Here is a 21703-nt window from a genome sequence, read left to right on the forward strand (position 1 = left end):
GCATACTGTCCCTGGTTGTTTGCAGTGGATTGCAACTTAATCCTTGCAAAATTCTAATGGCAGGCAACAACCTTTTTTTTACATTTGGGGGCTTGCTATGGTGGTATAAAGACAGGTGCACAGGTGGTCGCGATTTGTCTCTTTAAAAAAAGGGAAGAGTTATGTTAGGGAGAGAGTTCAGATGTTGTGCATATTTTAAACTTATGCGTCATCAGTAGTGACAGAAAGAAGATGCTAGCCTGGGGCATCCCTCCACCCTTCACAAGCGGTGCGACTGCCTGATCCTTGTCCACTTGCCAGGTTCAGGCCCCTGCGTGGGTCAGCGTTTAAGGTATAGTCTCTCCTCCTCCGGGAATTGGAGCCCCGGCCTGACCCGGAAGCTTTTCCGCCAACCCGGAAGCAGAGCCCTGCGGCGGACTCGCCGCCGCGGAGCCGCCGCCGCGGAGCCGCCGCCACCACCTCCTCCTCGCTGCCGGCCAATGCTTAGAGAACCCGGACCGCGGCGGCGCCGGGTTGCACTGATGGTCCCCGGCAGGCGGCGGCGGCGGCAGAGGCGGCGGGAGGATGACCTCTCCCCGCGAGCGGGGTGCCGACCTGGCCCGTTTCTACACTGTCACCGAGCCCCAGCGACACCCCAGGGGCTACACGGTGTATAAGGTCACCGCCCGGGTGAGTGCAGTTGTGGGACTGGGATAGGAGTCTGAATTGGGACGAGAGACGGGCGTGGACCGTGGTGTGGGGATACCTGACCCCGGGTCAGAGCCGAGGGTGGGACTAGTTACGCCTGCTGCCAGGACAGGCGTCCGAGTTGGGGACTTAAGGAAGGATTGGGTAGGGGCAGAGCGTGGGATGTCCCGGGCAACCCTGGAAGCGGTCGCGGTAGTGTCCCCATTCCAGGGTGGAGCAGACGTTGATGGTTTTAAATTGATGACTCAGCCCCATCCCACTTGGACTTTCTCTTCTGAAGCTGAAATTTGCAGAAGTGGTTTTGGTTGCCTTTGAGGGATAATGCAGGTTTTTAAAAAATGTTAAATTTATGTACTATTTGATTTATGTAATAGGAGATATTTCTTCCCTTGACCAGTTTTAGGGTTGCACTGAGGCAGATAAACTCTTGGGAAGGTATATCAGTGGTAGGGCTGTCATCCTAGGGCCTCTGTATCTGTGTCTTTTTGCCGCTGAGTTTTTCAGGGTTTTCAGTAGGAGACGTGAGAAATTCTGCTGAGGGCATCTTGTGTGAGTTATTTTGAGGACACATTTAAATTGTCAGGCTCTTTTACATCAACTGATTGCTCCAATTTTTAGTACGCACTTTGTTCGTGTTTCATTGCTCTTGCCTTGAGTTTTAGAGTTTGCATCTCCCTTCTTGGGAAATAAGAGTAATAAAATTAAATATGAATATTAAATATAAAATAAGAATGTTAAAATTAAATATCAACATGTATGTAATGTATGTAGTATAAATGTGTGTGTATATTAGGCATGTTGTACACATCACCCAATTTAATCCTAATTTTAATGATGAGGAAATTAAGGTTCAGGAAAGTGGTGTAGCTTGCCCAGCTTCACATTGCAAGGCGGTAGCACAACCAAGGTTTGAGATCAGTTCTGTTGAACTCCAGGTTGTATAAAATGTTAAGAATTAACTTTATCATTATCATAAATTGTTAAAAAGAGAATGATAGATAGTAGTAATAGTACAATATACATTTGGGGGTTGCAATAATCTTGGGTGATAGCTCAGGAAGTGGGCTTTGTGAAGAATCTTAAAGTTTAAATAGATTTAGATAAGCAGAGTTTGAGGCATGGAAATTGCACGTGCTTTATGGAAATGGTGCACAATTCAGACAAGCGTGAGAGGATGGAATGAGCAAATTTGTGTAAATATAATAAGACCAGGCCTGGTTATTGCAGAGGGCTGTGCCAAGAATAGAGAGAAATTTGTTACTCCCTGTTTGCAAGTAAGGTTGTTATGTAGGTGGAGTGTTAGTTTCCGGTTGAGACAATTTTTTAAGACTAGGGGGCTCTTGTTATATCACTCTTGAAACCTTCCTAGTCTTTGGGCCCTTCAAAAGCCTAGACTTGGTTTCGCAACATATTTTGTGGAATTAGAACAATATACCGACACAGCCTGTTCATCTCTTATTATAACACTTATCACAGTTATATTGTATTAATCTGTTTACTTGTTTGTGTTTCTTAGTAAGTGTAGAGTAGGTCTCTGTCATTGGTATTTGTTTCCTTTTATATCACAGAAGGCAGTGTGGGCACAGAGTGCCCCCCAAAATATTGTTGAATGTTTTCCTCTCTGTTGTAGGCAGCACACCCAATAAATGTTTAAGTTTCAGGCACTACGTGCTCTAGGGATACAAGGCTAAATAAAGTGGGGACCTTCCTTTCAAGGATACTCCTACTAGAAAAGTTTACTGAACTTAAATAGAACAAGGTAGAAAGTGTTAAATGCCATAAGAGACTACAGAAAAGAGCTATGGGATTTAAGAAGGCAGAGAGATTGCTTCTGGCTTAAGGAATCAGGGAACATGTACCAATTAAGATAGGTGGTGAGAGATGGGAAGAATCTAGGTGGGTGGGATAAATGGAGAGGGCATCGTAGGTAGAAGGAATAGAGCCCCCCAAAAACCTGAAGGGGTGAATGTGTGTGGAACTTGAATAGGAAACACTGAGTATGATTATTGCTTGTATTCTTACTTTACAAAAGGAAAGGTTAACCTAATTGAGATCTGAAATATCTTTTCTTAAGCTGTGAACTAACTTACATGACAGCATAAATTAGAAGATAAAGTAGCACATTGCCTGTTCTAATCAAATCCTTTTAATATGCATGCTATGTATTGCTTTGGTTATTTAACTGGAAATTGCTTACACTGCCTTTTTTTCTCCTTGTAAATATTTACATCCTCATTTATACTTATTGTACAGATTTTGTTTTCCTAAATTTAAGGATTGAGGGTTAATATAGAGATATACTTAAAAAAACTGCTTAGTATTATAAAATAAGGAAAATATTTGTTATTTTTTGAGACTTAAGGAGAAAACATCTTACGTCAGGAGAATTAATCAGGTAAGTAGAGCTCCCCTGAGAGAACTTCATGAGATAAACATGTCTTCTTTATGGTTCCTGTTGCTGCCTGACTTCTAGCTTTAAGGAACAATCTCTATGTTCTTGATCCTTGCAGGGTTATTTATGTGGGAGTAGAATTAGAATCACGGGAAGTGCAACACCATTGCTAAATTTTGGATAGTATAAGAGTTGTTTTATATTCTTAAATCTCCTTTATACTTTTTTTTTCTCCCTAATTCTCTGGGACCTGTCAGGCTTAAGTAACCCTACGGCCAGTTACAAGCTTGCTAACGGACTTCCTAGTTAAACTCTGTGTTGCTTATTACTTTTCATCTAGAATAAGTACTTCTGTTCAGAATTGGAGAATTCTAATGCAGATTTCCATTGATTCTTTAAAGGAGACACAGATATAAAAGAACCATTAGCAGTGTTTTTGGATGTTTCATCATGCTAAGTTTACAAAATTCTCATAATGTAATATAGATTTCTCAACAATATTAAGTGAATGTTAATTCTTGCCTGTATTCTTTCCGTGAATATGGAAGAAAAAAGTATGCTTTTATTTTTAAAAGACAGTGTTGCCTTATGACTTTATTTTGTTTATATTGATACAATTTATACACAGTAAAATTCACCAATTTTAAGTGTATAGTTTGATGAGTTTTGACAAATGCCTATAATTGTGTAACCACCACCAGAGTCATCACTGCAGGATTTCCCTCATGCTGCTTTGCAGTCAGTCCCCTCTCCCCACCCTCTGTCCCTAGGCAACCGCTGGTTAGTTTTCTGTCGTGTTAGATTAGGTTGTATTTTCTAGAATTTTATGCAAATGGAATCATATGCTGTGCTTTTTTTGGAGGGTGGGGAGGATCCAACTTCTTTAACTCAGCATGATTATTTGAGATTCCTCTATGTTGTGTATTTTTATTCTATTTTATTGCTGACCAGTATTCCCATGTATGGTTATACTACAATTAATCCATCTACCTGTTGATGGACTTTTGGGTTGTTTCCAGTTTTGGGCTATTATTATTATAGCTATTATGAACATTTATATACAAGTCTGTACGAATGTGGGGTTTTATTTCTCTTGGTAGTACACAGCCTTGTTTACTTTACCTTTATACTAAGTTGAAATCTGGTAGTCTTGGTCCTCTTTCTTTCTCAAGATTGTTTTGGCTATTCTAGATTGTTTGCATTTTCATACAAAGCTTGGAATCAATTTGTCAAGTTCTGTAAACATGCCTACCCAGATTTTGACTGGGATTACATTGAGAATGTAGATCAGTTTCAGAAGAATTGATATTTTTAAACAATATTGAATCATCTGATCCATGAACACATCTTCCATTTATTTAGCTCTTTAATTTGAGCAGTGTTTTCTAGTTTTCAGTGTGTAGGTCTTGCACATACTTGAAGTAATTTGGGTTTGTTTTCAAACTGTGAGAATACATGTCTTTATTTTATATAGCTAACATTTATTGGGTATTAATAGCAAACACTTCTGTAGTGTTTACTGTGAGTCAGGCTCTATTCTAAGCACTTTATATAAATTAGCACATTTTTCATAGCAGCCCAATGAGTAGATACAATTATTATTCTCACTTTATTGTGAGAAAATTGAAGCACAGAGAGATTAAATAACTTGCCTAGGGTCACACAACTAGCAAATGGTAGAATCTAGATTTGAATCCTGGTAGACTGGCCCCAGTCACAGTGCTTTCAATCCTAGTGCTGTGCTGTGCTGAACACTACCTAAACACATTTAATTAGAGGCTGTGGGTGTACTGTGGCTTGGCAAGAGTGATAGATACAGTGATTAGGATGGTGTGAACAAAGGGGAACAGGGAATGAGTAGTACTCAGCTTGACTCAAATCTGAAAATTGCCATTTCCAAAGCTTCATGTTCAAGCACTATTTGTATGGCTTGGAGGGAACGTGCTTTCAATTCCGGACCACATTCTTGCATGGCCTGCTTGTGTTTGGGAAGATAATTATTTATAGTTTCCTAAGTATGCTGGTACACTGCGTTCTTCCACACCTCTCTGTTAGATGCTGTTTCCTCTGTCTGGAATGCTCTTTCCTTTTGTCTTGGCAATCCTGATCATCTCAAGTGTCATCTCCTGCCCTGTGTTCTACAGGAAGCCTTTCTTAAGTGTGGAACTCTATGTGTATTGTGTATTCTTCCGTTAAAGACTTTATCATATTGTACTTGTTTGCCTCCTCCTCTGAGGGCAAACTCTGTCTTTTTAACTTTTCTTGATACCTTGCACAGAACTTGGACTATAGCAGGGACTTAAGAGAAGGCTGGAAAGAGGCAATATTTTCCTTTGTAAGTGGTACTTTTAAAATTAACATACAGTAAAATTAACTTTTTTTGGTGTATAATTCTATGAGTCTTTACACACTAATATATCCTCTATCATAATCAGGAAACATCAGTTCAGTCAGCCTCAAAAACTCCCTCTGCTTTCCCCGTTTTACACCCTTCTCCCCGCCCCTTAGCCCCTGGCAACCACTGATCTACTCTCTACCACTACACTTTTGTCTTTTTGAGAATGTCTTATAAAGAAAATCATAGAGTATTTAACCTATTGAGACTATCTTTTGCCCGTTTTTTCAGTGAGTTATTTGTTTTCTTACTGTTGAGTTTTGAGAGTTATTTGTTCTGAACATATTTTTTGTCAGATATGTGGCTTGCAAATACTTTCTCCCAGTGTGTAGCTTATCTTTTCGTTCTCTTAACAGTGTCTCTCACAAAGTAAAAATGTTTAGTTTTGGTAAAGTCTAGTTTATCATATTTTTCTTTTATGGAAGAAAAATGGGCTTTTAGTATCATCTAAAATCTCTTTATTGACATCAGGTTTTAAAAAATGTAGACCCTTTCTGTTCTCTTTTTGTTTATTGACAACTTATATGCTCAGATACTACAATTTTAATATTAAGGATTTTTATGTTAACTTTAAGGATTTTTACTTTCCTTGAACTTTGGAAAATAGAATAGTGCTATAATAATTGGTAAAATTTGAAGTGAGAAAAGCAAGTTTAGCAAACATTTATTGAGTATACAAAGGTAACTTGCTGTTACAGTTTCTTTTATTCTCCTTTTTGAAAAAAACTTATTTATATTTTATTTTTGGCTGCGTTGGGTGTTTGCTGCTGCGTGTGGGCTTTCCCTAGTTGCAATGAGCGGGGGCTACTCTTTGTTGCTGTGCGCGGGCTTCTCATGTGGTGGCTTCTCTTGTGGAGCACAGGCTCTAGAACTCAGGCTCAGTAGTTGTGGCACACGGGCTTAGTTGCTGTGTGGCACGTGGGATCTTCCTGGAACAGGGCTCAAACCCATGTCCCCTGCATTGGCAGATGGATTCTTAACCACTGCGCCACCAGGGAAGCCCTTATTCTCCTTTAGATTTTGGGATTTTAATAATGTAAAAAGTATTTATTACTTTCAACATATTACGTTTGTAAGAACTTACTAGCAAATTGAATGTCTAAAATTTTTCCCATTGACTTATCTTATTGGGAGTTCTTTCACTCCAGAGTCCAAAAAAAATTGTCAGGTAATCTAATTATGGTTTGTGCAGGTGCTATTTCTTGGGTCCTGACTACCTGGCTGGCAAGTGATTAACCAGCACAAATATTCTTGCCAACCAGTGACACCTGCATCTCTGCAGGGAAAAGAGGGAGGGAGGAGCTGAGATGCAGGTGGTAGGGTGGGAGGGAGGTTGAGTTTGGTAAGTGGATGCTTGCCTATGTGAGCTGGGCACTTTGAGGTACCTGTTCTTTTTGCCAGAGTTTGTGTGTGTGTATATGAAATGCAGTTTAAAGGTGTCAGTGTATTTTTATGAAAGTATGGATTTTATGAAAGTCAAATGTCTGAAAGTCAGGATTGCATGCATTACATTGATGTATGTACGATTTGGTTTACTTAATCACCACAGTGGGAGACGTTCAGTATAGTGTAGCCTTACATTTGTGTATATCTTATTTTTTTTTTCTTCTACATTTGGAAAGTCATATCTTTTTTTTTTTACATTCTTTTTTTTGTTTGTTTGTTTTATTCTTTCCATTATGGTCTATCAGGATATTGAATATAGTTCTCTGTACTATACAGTAGGGCCTTTTTGTTTATCCATCCTATATATAATAGTTTACATCTGCTAATCTCAAACTCCCAGTCCTTCTTTTCCCCCTCCCCCTTGGCAACCACAAGTCTGTTCTCTATGTCTGTGAGTCTGTTTCTGTTTTGTAGATAGGTTCATTTGTGCCATATTTCAGATTGCACATATAAGTGATATCATATGGTATTTGTCTTCCTCTTTCTGACTTAAACTTCACTACTTAGTATGATAATCCCTAGTTGCATCTGTGTTGCTGCAAATGGCATGATCTTATTATTTTTATGGCTGAGTAGTATTCCATTGTGTATACGTACCACATCTTTATCTATTCATCTGTCAATGGACATTTAGGTTGTTCCATGTTTTGGCTGTTGTAAATAGTGCTGCTCTGAACATAGGAGTGCATGTATCTTTTTGAATTGTAGTTTTGTCATGTATCTTTTTGAATTGTAGTTTTGTCCGGGTATATGCCCAAGTGTGGGATTGCTGGTTCATATGGTAATTCTATTTTTAGTTTTCTAAGGAACCTCACACTGTTTTCCCTAATGGCTGCACCAACTTACATTCCCACCAACAGTGTAGGAGGGTTCCCTTTTCTCCACACCCTCCCCAGCATTTGTTATTTGTAGACATTTTAGTGATGGCCATTCTGACTGGTGTGAGGTGGTACCTCATTGTAGTTTTTCTTTGTTTTAAAAATTTATTTATTGTTTTTATTTATCTATTTATTTTTGGCTGCATTGGGTCTTTGTTGCTGAGCATGGGCTTTCTCTAGTTGTGGTGAGTGGGGGGCTACTCTTTGTTGTGGTGTGCGGGCATCACAGTGTGGTGGCTTCTCTTGTTGTGGAGCATGGGCTCTAGGTGCGTGGGCTTCAGTAGTTGAGGCACATGGGCTCAGTAGATGTGGCCCACAGGCTTAGTTGCTCTGCAGCATGTGGGATCTTTCTGGACCAGGGCTTGAACCCATGTCCCCTGCATTGGCAGGTGGATTCTTAACCACTGCGCCACCAAGGAAGTCCCTCTCATTGTAGCTTTGATTTGCTTTTTTGTATGAATTAGTGATGTTGAGCATCTTTTCATGTGCCTGTTGGCTATCTGTATGTCTTCTTTGGAGAAATGTCTATTTAGGTCTTCTGTCCATTTTTCGATTGGGTTGTTTTTTTTGTTGTTTTTGAGTTGTATTGAGCTGTTTGTATATTTTGGAGATTAAGTCCTCACATCATTTGCAGATATTTTTCTCCTGTTCCTTAAGTTGTTTTTTCTTTTTTTTTCTTTCTTTCTTTTTTTTTTATGGTTTCCTTTGCTGTGCAAAAGCTTGTATGTTTGATTAGGTGCCATTTGTTTATTTTGTTTTTATTTCATTGCCTTGGGAGACTGACTTTAGAAAACATTGGTACATTTTATGTCAGAGGATGTTTGCCTGTGCTCTCTTCTAGGACTTTTATGGTGTCATATATTGTGTTTACATCTTTAAGCCATTTTGAGTTTATTTTTGTGCACGGTGTGAGGGTATATTCTAACTTCATTGATTTACATGCAACTGACCAACTTTCCCAGCACCAGTTGCTGAAGAGACTTTTTCCCATTTTATATTCTTGCCTCTTTTGTCAAAGTTTAATTGACCACAGGTGTGTGGGTTTAATTCTGGGCTCTCTATTCTGTTCCGTTGATCCACGTCTGTTTTTGTGCCAATACCACACTGTTTTGATTACTGTGGCTTTGCAGTATTGTCTGAAGTCTGGGAGAATTATGCCTCCTGCCTTTCTTTTCCCCCCTTCAGGAATACTTTGGCAGTTCTAGATCTTTTATGGTTCCATATAAATTTTTGGATTATTTGTTCTAATTCTGTGAAAAATGTCATGGGTATTTTGACAGGGATTGCATTAAATCTGTAGACTGCTTTGGGTAGTATTGCCATTTTAACAATATTAATTCTTCCAATCCAAGAGCATGGGATATCTTTCCATTTCTTTGAATCCTCTTTAATTTCCTTTATTAATGTTTTATACTTCTCAAGTATAAGTCTTTCATCTCGTTGGTCAGGTTTATTCCTAAATATGGAAAGTCATATTTTTGAGAAATGAAAAGAGAGGGCATGTCTCTCTTTTTCGTTGTGTTTCATTATTTGTACCGACACTTAATTTTTTTTTTAAAATATGTTACTTTTGTTAATTTTATCCTCTTAGGTCTGCTATTACCCTAAACTAGGAGCTGAATGCTAATAGTGAAGTGGCCATCAGAAGACTTGGTTATAATAAATTGCTCATAAAAGTAGCTTTTTAAAATTTATATTTAACTGATTTCTATTTGTTTCTTTTTTATTTTATTTTATTTTTTTCTTGATTTCAAATTTTACTACAAAGCTACAAGAATTAAGACGTGATACTGACATAAGAAAAAGACATATAGGTCAGTGGAACAGAGTTGAGAGCCCAACAATTTTGACAGTTTCTCAAAATATTAAACATAGAATTACCATATAACCCACTCGTTAAGTGTATACCAAAAGAACTGAATACATATATCCACATAAAACCTTTACACGAATGTTCACAGAAGCATAATAGCCAAAAGTTGGAAACAGCCAAATGTCCATCACCTAATAAATGGGTAAACAAAATATAGTATATGCATACAATGGGATATTTTTCAGCCATAAAAAGGAATAAAAGGTTGATGAATGCTACAACATGGATAACCTTATAAATATTATGCTAAGTGAAAAAAGGCCAAACACAAAAGACCACATTTTATATGATTCTGTTTGTATGAAAGGTTCCCATTCGGCAAACACGTAGAGACAGAAAGAGGATTTTGTTTTCCAGGGTCTTAGGGTGAAAATGAATTGGAAGAGACTAATGGATGCAAAGTTGCTTTGGGGGGGGGGGTGATGAAAATTTTTTAATCAAGTCATTTTTTTTGATGTTGGGTTGTATGAACTGTTTATATACGTTGAATATTAATCCCTTATTGGTCATATCATTTGCAAATATTTTCTCCCATTCAGTAGGTTGTCTTTTTGTTTTGTCAGTGGTTTCCTTTGCTATGCAAAAGCGTTTAAGTTTAATTAGGTCCCATTTGTCTACCCAGCAGTTCCACTCCTGGGTATATATTTGGCAACTGCTTCAATAGTTTTTCATTGGGGTTGTGGTTGGGGTGAAAGTTCCAGGCAGACAGGTTGATCCCGCCCGGGTTAAGACAACCCTTTCCAACCAGTTGGGTTGGTCACGTGAGCTGGGCAGCTTGGGGAGATTTGGTTGAACAGATGTTTGTGGAATTGTTGACTCGGGGAGCTGCTCTGTCACTGGGACAGGGGTGGGACAACCCCATCCCAGAGAGCCTTGAGGGCTCAGGCTCACCTTATTCTAGCTTTCAGCTCGGCTTCCTTCTGGGCTAGAGGAAAAGCCGCTTCAGCCATGCTGAGTCCGCCACAGACATCTATTTGTTTCTTATTTTGTGGTTGTTTTTGATAGGAAGTATAACAGTTAGATTTGAATAAATTTTGTGGTTTTGTTTTCCAGTAGCTGTCTCTTAACCTTATGAAGAAGACAATTCCTTGTGTACGTCTAAGTTGAGGTTGATTTCAAATCTTTATTATGAAGTACGATGATAAGTAGTTAAAAGAGTGCTTTTGACTTGACTTTTATGGAAACTAGGTAGTACTTATTAGGAAGTAGATAAGGGACTTCCCTGGTGGTGCAGTGGTTAAGAATTCTCCTGCCAATGCAGGGAACACAGGTTTGAGCCCTGGTCCAGGAAGATCCCACATGCTGCAGAGGAAATAAGCCCGTGGGCCACAACTACTGAGCCTGCACTCTAGAGCCCATGAGCCACAGCTGCTGAGCCCACGTGCTGCAACTACTGAAGCCCACGCACCTAGAGCCTGTACTGCACAAGAGAAGCCACCACACTGAGACGCCCGCACACCACAAAGAAGAGTAGCCCCCACTCACCGCAACTAGAGAAAGCCTGTACACAGCAACAGACCCAACACAGCCAAAAAATTAAATAAAATAATAAATAAATAAAATAGATTAAAAAAAAGAAGTAGATAAAATAAGTTAGCACTGGAAAGGATTTACAGGGCCTAATGACAGTATGGTTTGTTGTTTATTATGGGCCTTAGCTAGGTCAAGCCGTAACATTGGTTATTTTTTTTAAAAGATGAGCAAGAGGGCTCACTTTAAGATTGCAGTTCTTTGGTTTATCACTGAACTGGCAAGAAAGCAGTTTACAGCTAGTTGCAGAGCTGGTATTTTGACTCTACTTCATTCCTTCTCATCTGCCAAAGTGCTTCTTCAGCTTCTGTTTTTTGGTTTAGTTGTATTTCTCTGTGAAAGACAAAATGGGTTTGCCTAACAGGCATTGGGACTATTACCTGAAAGTAGGATTTTATTTTTGTTTTTGTAGTATTTAATTAATTAATTACTTTAGGCTGCCCTGGGTCTTTGTTGCGGCACGTGGGATCTTCATTGCAGCATGCGGGATCTTTAGTTGCTGCATTCAGGCTCATAGTCACGGCCTGTGGACTTCTTAGTTATGGCATGTGAACTCTTAGTTGCGGCATGCGTGTGGGATCTAGTTCCCTGACCAGGGATCAAACTCCAGCCCCCTGCATTGGGAGTGCGGAGTCTTACCCACTGGACCACCAGGGAAGTCCCTTGGGATTTTAATCTCTAGGAGGGCTGATTTAATTATGTCCTGGAAAGAGTACTTTGTTTGGAATCACAGAGTTGTAAGATCCAGTCCTGTCTGTTACTGATTAATCTGATTAGTATTGCTATGCTAATATATGCTCTTGGGCCTTGGTTGTTTCATCCTACCAGGCAAGATTGTCTTGTTGAGTGAATGAAATAAAGTACATTAATGAAATAAAGCACATTAAGAGAGAGTTAACCTTCACTATGAGCCCTTGTTTTCCTAAATTCAGAACTTGCTCTTGGCATTAACCGAGGCATATGGTCTACAAAGGTTGCAGTAGCATTTCCCAACTGTGTTTCAAATTTTAGTAGGTGTTGCACTGAATAAATCAAATAATAATAAACAACATATAAAAATAAAAAGCCGAGTGGATAAATGACCTTGCAAAATACTATATGTTTTCCTTTCAGAGATTTACTAGGCATAAATAATGTGTTCCAGGCCTTGAGAAACTCTGCTGTAAAAAAATTGTTTTTAAAACAAAGGTAAACTGAACTGGTCATTAAGCCCTTCCTTTGAGAGCATGGATTTTAAAGACTATCTGTATTTTATGCAGCACGGTTTGTGAAGTAATGCTTTAGCGTAATAATTTTCAAGATGACTTCGTGATAGAATTCTCTATAGCAAAAGGCTCCTCAACATAATGTATAGTACTTACTGAGCCAGTGGTAATCAACACTTGCAATTTATGAACTTTAAATGAAGGGAATTACTGCTTTAAATTTTAACTTTTTTTCCCCCTCTAAATTAAAAAAAAATTTTATTTGTTATTTATTTTGGCTGCACTGGGTCTTAATTGCAGCATGCGGGATCTTTTAGTTGCAGCATATGGGCTTCTTAGTTGTGGCATGCACGTGGGATCCAGCTCCTAGACCAGGGATCAAACCCGGGTCCCCTGCATTGAGAGTGCACAGTCTTACCCACTGGACCACCAGGGAAGTCCCTTTAAATTCTAACTTTTGTGAAATTATAGGCTGAATTTTATGACAAAATATTGAAATTCACCCAGAAAAAAATTACTAAATGCTAGCAATCTACATCAGGGTGAAATTATAGTATTTTTGTTTTGGAATTGGTATTACTTGTTGAGATAATTGTTAATATGGTATTACAGGTTATAGACATCTGGGATTGAGGACAATTTTGTTTATTTTCAATATGATCATGTTTTTCTTCAGATTTCTGACTTGATATTCTTATTTTTTGTCAATTTTATGGTGCTGCCGAAGAGAATTATATAGTTAGAGTTACTACTAAAGGACATTTGGGCTCAACTCATGTTATCCTAACACATTTGTATTTTTGGTTTTCATTTCAGAGGACACATTGTTAACTCATTTAAGTGAGATTACACACGTGGGAATACTGAATCCTTATAGTGGGGTACCAAGCGGTTGAACTTGGTAATAATGTATCTGACAAGTGATTGTATTTTTATATTGTGATATAGGAATCAGACCCAGTGTATTCACCACTGTGTTTCAGTATGTAGCAGCAGAGTAGGCACTATTTGTTGAATGAGTAAGAAAAAGAATAAATAAAACCTAATAGTGAAGGGTGTTGTGAAAGTAAGTAAAGTTAGTTATTGCTAAAAATACTGTGGATAAATTGAGGGATGCAGTAGAGTACAATGGCAAGAGCACTGAATCAGGAGTCAGAAAACCCGAGTTCTAATTCCAGATCTGAATAGCTGTGTGACCTTACACAAGTTTGTGGATCTTGTTTCCTTTTTGGGTAAAAGGGGGACTCATAATAGTCACTTATGCCTGTTCATAGGTTGTTGAGGGAATAAAACGAAACATTGATATATCAATGAAATACTTTGCAAATGTAAATGTAGAAAGTTAAGGTTTCCCTCCACCCCCCACATGCCTAGCACAGTGTCTTGAACAGTATTAGCCCAGATATAGACTTCCTCTCTTAATACTGAAAAGGAGGCTGAGAAGCAGAGTTAGGACTGATTCTTGGAGTGCTTACAGAGTGTGGAGGGTGGAAGGAAGAAGAACCTACAAAAGAGAAGCAAAAGAGCCAGAGAGGAGAGAGGAGAATCAGGCAAGTATAGCCCTATACTTTCCTTTCCAGACATGATTTTCACTAAGCTTTGTTTATGCTGTTTGGGAAAAGGATAGTTAATGCTCAGGAAATAAAATAGCTTGTGACTTAATTTTCCGAACTCTGCCTAAGTAAAATTTCCCCCCTTCATATGAGAAGTATGTGAGGGTGAAGAGAAATTCCTTTTGTGAGCTTAAAATTAAAGAGCTTAACTTAGGTAGTTTGAGTACTTAAGCCTTGATTTCTGTAATAACCATGAGTAACAGCATGAAAACATTGAAGGTCTTAAGTCAGTGACCTGTTCTTTGCTTCTGGGATGCCACTGTGGTCTGGACAGCGAGCCTTCAGTGTCGTGGGACGCGTCTGGGCTGAAGTGTTTCTTACTCTGTTGCTCAGCACCCTGCTGTCATGTGCACCGCCAGACTGTGAGCTCTGGGAGGTGTGAGGGCAGGGACTCCCTTTTGCTCACCATCGTAGCCCCAGCACACAGCACAAGTGTGCGAGCCACTAAGAGTGTGGATGAGGAATCATAATCAGATTGGTTATTTCTGATGAAGTGGTTTTAAAATTGTGGTTATTCCTAGGGGATAACTAATGTATTTCTGCTTATGCAGTACACATATATTTGATTTCTGGAATGGCTTACCTGAGGAAAATCTAAAACGTGATACTTTATTTTTTGATCAAAGATATACCACTTTTGGGCTTCCTAGGTGGCGCAGTGGTTAAGAATCCGGCTGCCAATGCAGAGGACATGGGTTCGATCCCGGCTCCAGGAAGATCCCACATGCCACGGAGCAACTAAGCCTGTGTGCCAAAAAAAAAAAAAAAAAGATATACCACTTTTATTCTAAAATATGACACTTTTTCCCTTTCTTAATGTTTTCAGTTCAACTAGCCTGAGTAGCTGCACATACATATACATAAATAATGCACAGACATATATATAAATAGTACTATGTATATATTACATATATGCAAAAAATGAAATTGAAAAAGAGATTGAATAAAAAAAATAAGTATAAATGGATTTCTGTTGTCTTCTTCATATAGTACAATAAACAAGTTTTATCAAACTCGGGTAAGAAGGCCTAATCTGCGGTTTAGTTTTCTCTTCCAAATACTAGAGTAATGATTTTAAAGTACTTTCAGTATTACAGTTTTATAATTTCACCAGTCTCTAATAACTAAAATATTCTCTCTTTGAAAAGAGAAACTCAAGCAATTTGAAATATTCAACAAGAAGAAAATAATAGTGCCCCACAGTTACCCATCTCACAGGAACTTCTTTAGGAAAATTCTAAGGTAACAAATTAGGAGCCAAAAGAACAGAGCAGATTGCATTGCTTGCTCTCAAGACGTGAGAAAAATAAAATTCAATCCTGTATTGTATAAAGCAAACTTACCTGAATGAAATAACTACCTTTGAAATAATTCAGCACTGTTTGCATGACCATCTAAGAGTGAGAAAAATATAAAAACACTTTGTTGCATAATTATGCACCTGAGGTACTTCCTCAGGTATCTGAGCTTTAAAATTTATTTATTTATTTTTAATTAATTAATGTTTGTATCTATGTATTTATTTTTTGGCTGCATTGGGTCTTTGTTGCTGCATGCAGGCTTTCTTGAGTCGCAGCAAGTGGGGGGCTACTCTTCATTGTGGTGCGTGGGCTTCTCATTGTGGTGGCTTCTCTTGTTGAGGAGCACGGGCTCTATGCTCACGGGCTTCAGTAGTTGTGGCACGTGGGCTCAGTAGTTGTGATGCATAGGCTTAGTTGCTCCACAGCATGTGGGATTTTCCCTGACCAAGGATCGAACCTGTGCCCCTTGCATTGGCAGGCGGATTCTTAACCACTGTGCAACCAGGGAAGTCCCTAAAATTCGTTTTTAATGTAGTCAACAAATAGAAAATGCAGGATAATTTTCTATTCATCTGCTATCATTGCTGATTATCAGCAATGATAATCAAAAATCTGTAGCCCCCCGTGAGTGTCCAGGCACAGCCCAGGGCCAGTGACACCTCTGCTTCCTTCCCAGTTGGATTTCTCTGGAGGTGTTTGTGGCGGCAGCTGCTCAGGCGACTGTGGCTACAAGACTAACATGTGATACTTCTGATACATATCCCAAATCAGGAAATAATTTCTTTTGTTGCAAAAAGATCATTTGCATGTGTAAAGGAGGATTGTTTAAAATAGTAAGATACTTTAGTATGTTTATAAAATGATTGAGTTGTAAATTCAGGAAATTGATAAATTTTCAGAAAGATACATCTTGTAGAATGTAAGGAACACTTGAATAAATCTTGTTGCCAGTGATCATATGTTGATTATTTTTGGTGGGTGGATATGAGTGGATTGATTATCTCTAACTTTCCTCTCATTAGCACATTTTACAAAAATACAAGAAAAAATTATGAGGCAAAATTAAAACATTTAATTATGTGAGACACTGTACTTTTGGAAAGGTGTGTGTGTATTTTTTGGGGGAGGGTTGGAATTTGAAAGTGTAACAGGGAAGAGCTAAATTGGACTCCATGTTGGATCTATTTCTTTGACTTTAACCTTTGCTTTTTTTTTTTTTTGGTGCACGGGCTTAGTTGCTCTGCAGCATGTGGGATCTTCCTGGGGCAGGGATCAAACCCGTGTCCTCTGCATTGGCAGGCGGATTCTTAACCACTGCGCCACCTAGGAAGCCCTGACCTTTGGTTTTTGTTGCTTTGTTATTATAATCACACATGATGGCCAGCCTCAGGGAACCCTGTGCCTCTGCCTGAATGTTAAACTGAAGTGCCCCTGTTCAGCTCACAGGCAGACAGTCAACCCTGCCTACCTGTGAATGGCTGCAGAAAAGAAGAAATCAACACATCCCCTCACCAAGGCTGGTTATTCCCTGGCTGGTCTTTCTCCGTGATGTTTTGCAAGACTGATGGCCCTTTTACTTTACTTCCCTGCCACCTCTCCCTCTCTATTCTGCATTTTTACTTTACTTCTTTACTGCTTCTCTCTCTCTGATTCTATAAAAGTAACTGGCATCAAGACCCAATAAGATGGTTCTTTGGAGACACTGGTCTGCCATCTTCTCGGTCTGCTGGCTTTCCAAATAAAGTCATATTCTTTGCCTCAACACCTCGTCTCTGATTCATTGGCCTGTCGTGCAGCAAGCAGAGTGAGCTTGGACTCGGTAACAAAAATAATAGCTAAAATCCAGTATTTGAATGATACATGGTTGTTAGTTACCTCTTCTAACTTCTAAATCTGTGTTGTTTAATATGGTAGCCATTAGCCATATGTGCCTACTTTTATTTACATTTAAAATAATTTAAATAAAATAAAATTAAAAATTAAGTTCTTCAATTGCAGTAGCCGTATTTCAGGTGCTCAGTAGCCACACAGACACATGTGGCCAGGGGCTACTGTGTTGAACACTGCAGATAGGGAACATTTCCTTCCATCATCAGAGAAGGTACTGTTGGACAGCACTGTTCTAAATGAATGAAAATTGGTATGAGATTTCACCAAATTTTATATCCTGAAAATTGAAGAATAGAGTGGCAAGAAATTGGAAACCTTTTCTGTCAGAATTCTTGTGTTAAATTCTATAGTAAGAGAGAGAGGGAGATAACTTTGATTATGGAGTTCTTGCTATGTTCTTATTTGATGTCTACTACAGCCAGGCCAGGCTGGGAGTATTATCCCCATTTTACAGAGGAGATCAAACATGTAAGTGGAGGAACTGTAACTTGAATCCAGGTTTGTCTGACTTTAAATAGTATACTTTTTGTTTTGGACCTCAGGAGTAGTGTTGAGTTGATCATAATCTCCGGTTCATGATATTATCACCAGTCATTAAAGACTTCACCAGTCATTAAAGACTTCTCTTTCTCTCCTCCACAGGCAACCATTTTAGTATGTTTGATGTATCTTTTTGTTTGTTTCTGCAAAATACATATTGTAGCATCAAGTTCATGACTTTTACATTTGCATAGAGGGTGTTATGTATCTAATGTGAGATTTTCCCACTCTACAATGCTGTTTGATGATTTAAGCACCCAGCCTTCTTCTTTTTGTAAATTTTGTGAGGAATTCTTTGTAGATGGTGTTAGACTTTTTGGCTTTTGTCATTAGAGAAGTCTGAAAGAATCCATCCCCCTCACCCCCGACCCCCCCTTGCTCAGGGAATATTGATAGGATTATTTGTCCCTGAATGATGTATATAATTTTTTATAGGTTACTTTTTTTCTTCACCATTAGGAGGTCAGGGATTACTTCGAACAGATATTGATGTATCTGAGCATTGTGGCTGCTCTTTTTTAAACTCGAAAAATTTTTGGAGCTAATTGTAGAGTCACATACAGTTATAAAAAATAATATAGAAAAAAAGGAAAAAAAAAGAAAAAAGAAAAAAAAGAAAATACAATACAGTGCTATCCTTTTGTATACTTTGTCCAGGTGCAGCTGCTTTTTATGCTTCTGATTTACATGTAGGCTGGAAAGGGGGATAGACAAGCTGTTAGAATGATGTCAAGTAAGGCTGAAAGCAGGAGGCATTCTCTTGTGAATGTAACAGTACATGAACTCTAGCATGTGGACTTTATTTAGTTGCCTTTTTGCTTAATTTTTTAGTATGTGTTTCAGTACTGAAGTTATTGTATAACTGAGTTCTGTAAAATTGATATAATAAGGTATTTTTCTTTAAGCAAGTTGAATTTTTCATACAAATGCTATTGAAAATAATCATGCAAATGTAAAATACTAAGTTTTGGTAATGATTAGATATTTCTGTGTATGCTTTGTTTTAGGTTGTTTCACGAAGAAATCCAGAGGATGTCCAGGAGGTAACATGTTTATCCATATGAAAATTTTATTTTATGTATTTGACAAAAATTTAATTAAATGCTTTATTGAGGAAACAATTATATGTCAGTCTTTGTATGTTTGTCTGAAGATGGTCTTCAATTCACTAAATACTAGCTGAAGAATCTTATTTCAGAACTATTAAGTACATGTTAAGTTTCAGTAGGTGTTAAATTATATAAATAAGAATTTTAGGAATTATAAGTGCCATTTAATAATGTGATAATTTTTCTGATAACTACCACTCAAAAGATTTCAGTATTAGTTAAGGGCCCCTATTTACCTGTTTTAAAATCATGGTGCCTCTTTGGTTAAAAAAAAAAAAAGTATTAGGTAACTAGTGTTAATTTTAAATATCTAATAATAAATTATGGGTTACTGTCTACTTCCACTTTTATACTGAGTTGGCATGTTGACATCTTGGAAAACTGCTTCTTTTTAAGATTTTGTAGTTAGCTCTTTCACAGACTATTTCCCTCTTTCTAAAATGATACCAGCTTGTTATATTTTTGCTTAAAACTGTGGAATTCTCTATTTGTAATTACTTTGTCCTCGTTATATACCTTTAGGACTCCTAACTGAGGAGTTTGCTTCTCTTAACACTATAAAATTTACTTTCATTTTGGTCCTTGCTTATTTACAGTAGGATTAGAAGGATATATATTTATTTGTTTTTCTTTTTCTTGCTAAAATGTTTAAAACAGATGTTGTAAATTGGCAGTCTTGATTCTGCAAGTTTTCTTTTTTAATTGCATTTTAATGTCTTCAAGTGGGCTATGTACTATGTACTATCTGTTTAGCCACAAGCCCCACTACTCCTTACTGACATCCCTGGCTTGATTCATAGATTTACGTTGATTGTTTGGTTCTGGTTGGTTCGATTGTGTGACACATGTTTAGATAATATTTTAACTTTTATATATTACCATTTCTTGCTACATCTGACACTTGTTTTTGCCCTGTTGTTAAAAAGAGCTCAGTAAGAAAAGTTCAATAAAAGACACATTTAAGAAAGATTTCAGACTTTTTTCCCTATATAGGGATTTTAAGATATCTCACTTCCCGCCACCCCCCATCCCCCAATAGCCAGGAAGAGAATATTATAATATTGTTATTTTGGAAGAAAAGGCTATATCTATATCTATATCCATATATCTTGATCCTTTCAAAATGGCAGTGAAAATAACTTGTACCTTTGATTAATAAAGTAATCTTTCTACCTAAGTGTCAGTTGATTAGTATGAACTATTCCTTAAAATTCTGTTATGTCGAATACCAGGCTCTGTTAGGATTGAAGTGTTTCCTTTGAATACATTGTCTAATTGCTGTGCTGTAGTTTGTAGCTTGATGTTCCCCTTTTCCAGGGAGACTCCTGAATCAGCCTATCCATGAACATACTCTCTGCCATTTCCTTAATCCTTTTCTGGGGGAAACTCTTTTATAATAACAACTGTTGGTGAACCATTCATCAGAAAACTCTTGTAAGTGTCCTTTAGTTAGATGATTGCATGGTCCTTTGTTAGAAATGGTATAAAATTTTAAAAAGAATATCTTCTGTCTAGCTGGCTTCTTGAAGTCTAGAATAACCTTGAAGTTATAACATTTTTTGGTTTCCCATGTATTTCATTTAAACATTGGAATTCTTATTTAGGAGAGGGATTTACTACCTAGAATTTGTTTCCATTTCCTTTTTTTTTTCACTTTCTCTGCTAACTGATTCATTTAGTTATTGCTTTAGAATTTAGCCATGCTTAACAAGGGCTATTGAAGAGCAGTAGATGTACTGCTTGTCTAAGTAAATATGGGGCTAATAATGTGCTATCCTTATAAAACTGGAGAAATTTAGCTGTTTCGTGTGCACGTGCACACACGCGTGTGCACACACACACACACACAGCCCTTGGCACATGCTACCAGATAGCTAAGTTTTCTTCCTAAGTATGCGAAAATACTCACATGGAGTAAATAACTTAAAATTACCTAGGATAGTTTTTCTTTTTATCTTTTAAAAATTCCCTCTAAATTTTTATTTATTAAGAGCAGCATGGGTGAATCAGAAAGGGGACAACAATAATTAATGTGGCTTCTTGTTCAGTAGATTCTCTAGAGCAAGAACACTTGCAGAAGGTAAAGAAAAAGATGGAGATGTTGTGCCCTTCTCTCCCAACCTTTTAAAAAAAGTAACCTGTAGCTTTGTTTCTGTATAGGTAGTAAATTTCACTGAGGAAATGTGGGAAAGAAGAACCAAAATAGAACATTCTATTGTATCATGTTAGAAATCTCTCACTTTTAAGTCATTTCATAAGTAGTTTTAGAAAAGCTTTGAGCATGTTCAGAAATGTGTCAAGGGAAAGGAAAGGCTCTTCAGAAGGGAAGGAGAGAAAATCCGTAAGCAGGTAGTATGGTGGTGATGAGATAGGAAAAGATGATCCACCAAGTTTTAAATACTATATGAGAGTAAAAAGGACAAAGTTAATTGAATCAAGTGGTTTTGTAAAAGATCTAAAGTTTTTTTGGTATTAAGAGAAATTATCTGAAAAGAAAGCATTGGTTTTATGTAAAAAATATTTAAGGGAATGTTTTTAATGAAAATTAAGCTTTTAATATATTTGTAGTTTATTATGATTATCACTAAATTCATATTTAATTGAGGAATTTTATTCAGAGCAACTTTAATGAATAGGAAATTTCTGCAGGGTTGGTTCAGTAGGGTAATAGCTATTAACATAACTTCTTTTTCCCTGATAGGAAATAATTGATTATTAGAGAAAATATTTTTTGCATGTATCTTTTGTGACTTTGTGTAGTCCAGTTATAGACATCAATACTTGCTGATGTAATAGAAGTATGCTTTTGTTCATGTTTCCATTTTGAAAATTTCTAGACATGTC

The 21703-nt window shown here is 37.6% G+C and overlaps 1 protein-coding gene across 7 annotated transcripts in view; it reads left to right on the forward strand.

The window, feature by feature from the left end:
* The first annotated feature begins 429 nt into the window (after nt 1-429).
* Nucleotides 430-21703, forward strand: part of RPS6KC1 (ribosomal protein S6 kinase C1) — a 193621-nt gene continuing 172347 nt past the window's right edge. For 4 of the 7 annotated variants that reach the window (XM_057725866.1, XM_057725869.1, XM_057725871.1 and 1 more), the window contains exons 1-2: nt 430-669; nt 18758-18793. In XM_057725866.1, the coding sequence (XP_057581849.1) occupies nt 565-669; nt 18758-18793 (141 nt within the window). In that variant the 5' untranslated portion in view covers nt 430-564. Of the gene's footprint in view, nt 670-18757; nt 18794-21703 lie in introns of those variants that run through there. The other 3 variants (XM_057725872.1, XM_057725868.1, XM_057725873.1) reach the window with 3 other exon arrangements.

The sequence above is a fragment of the Hippopotamus amphibius genome, chromosome 3 (genome assembly GCF_030028045.1).
Source record: "Hippopotamus amphibius kiboko isolate mHipAmp2 chromosome 3, mHipAmp2.hap2, whole genome shotgun sequence".
Taxonomy (NCBI): Eukaryota; Metazoa; Chordata; class Mammalia; order Artiodactyla; family Hippopotamidae; genus Hippopotamus; species Hippopotamus amphibius.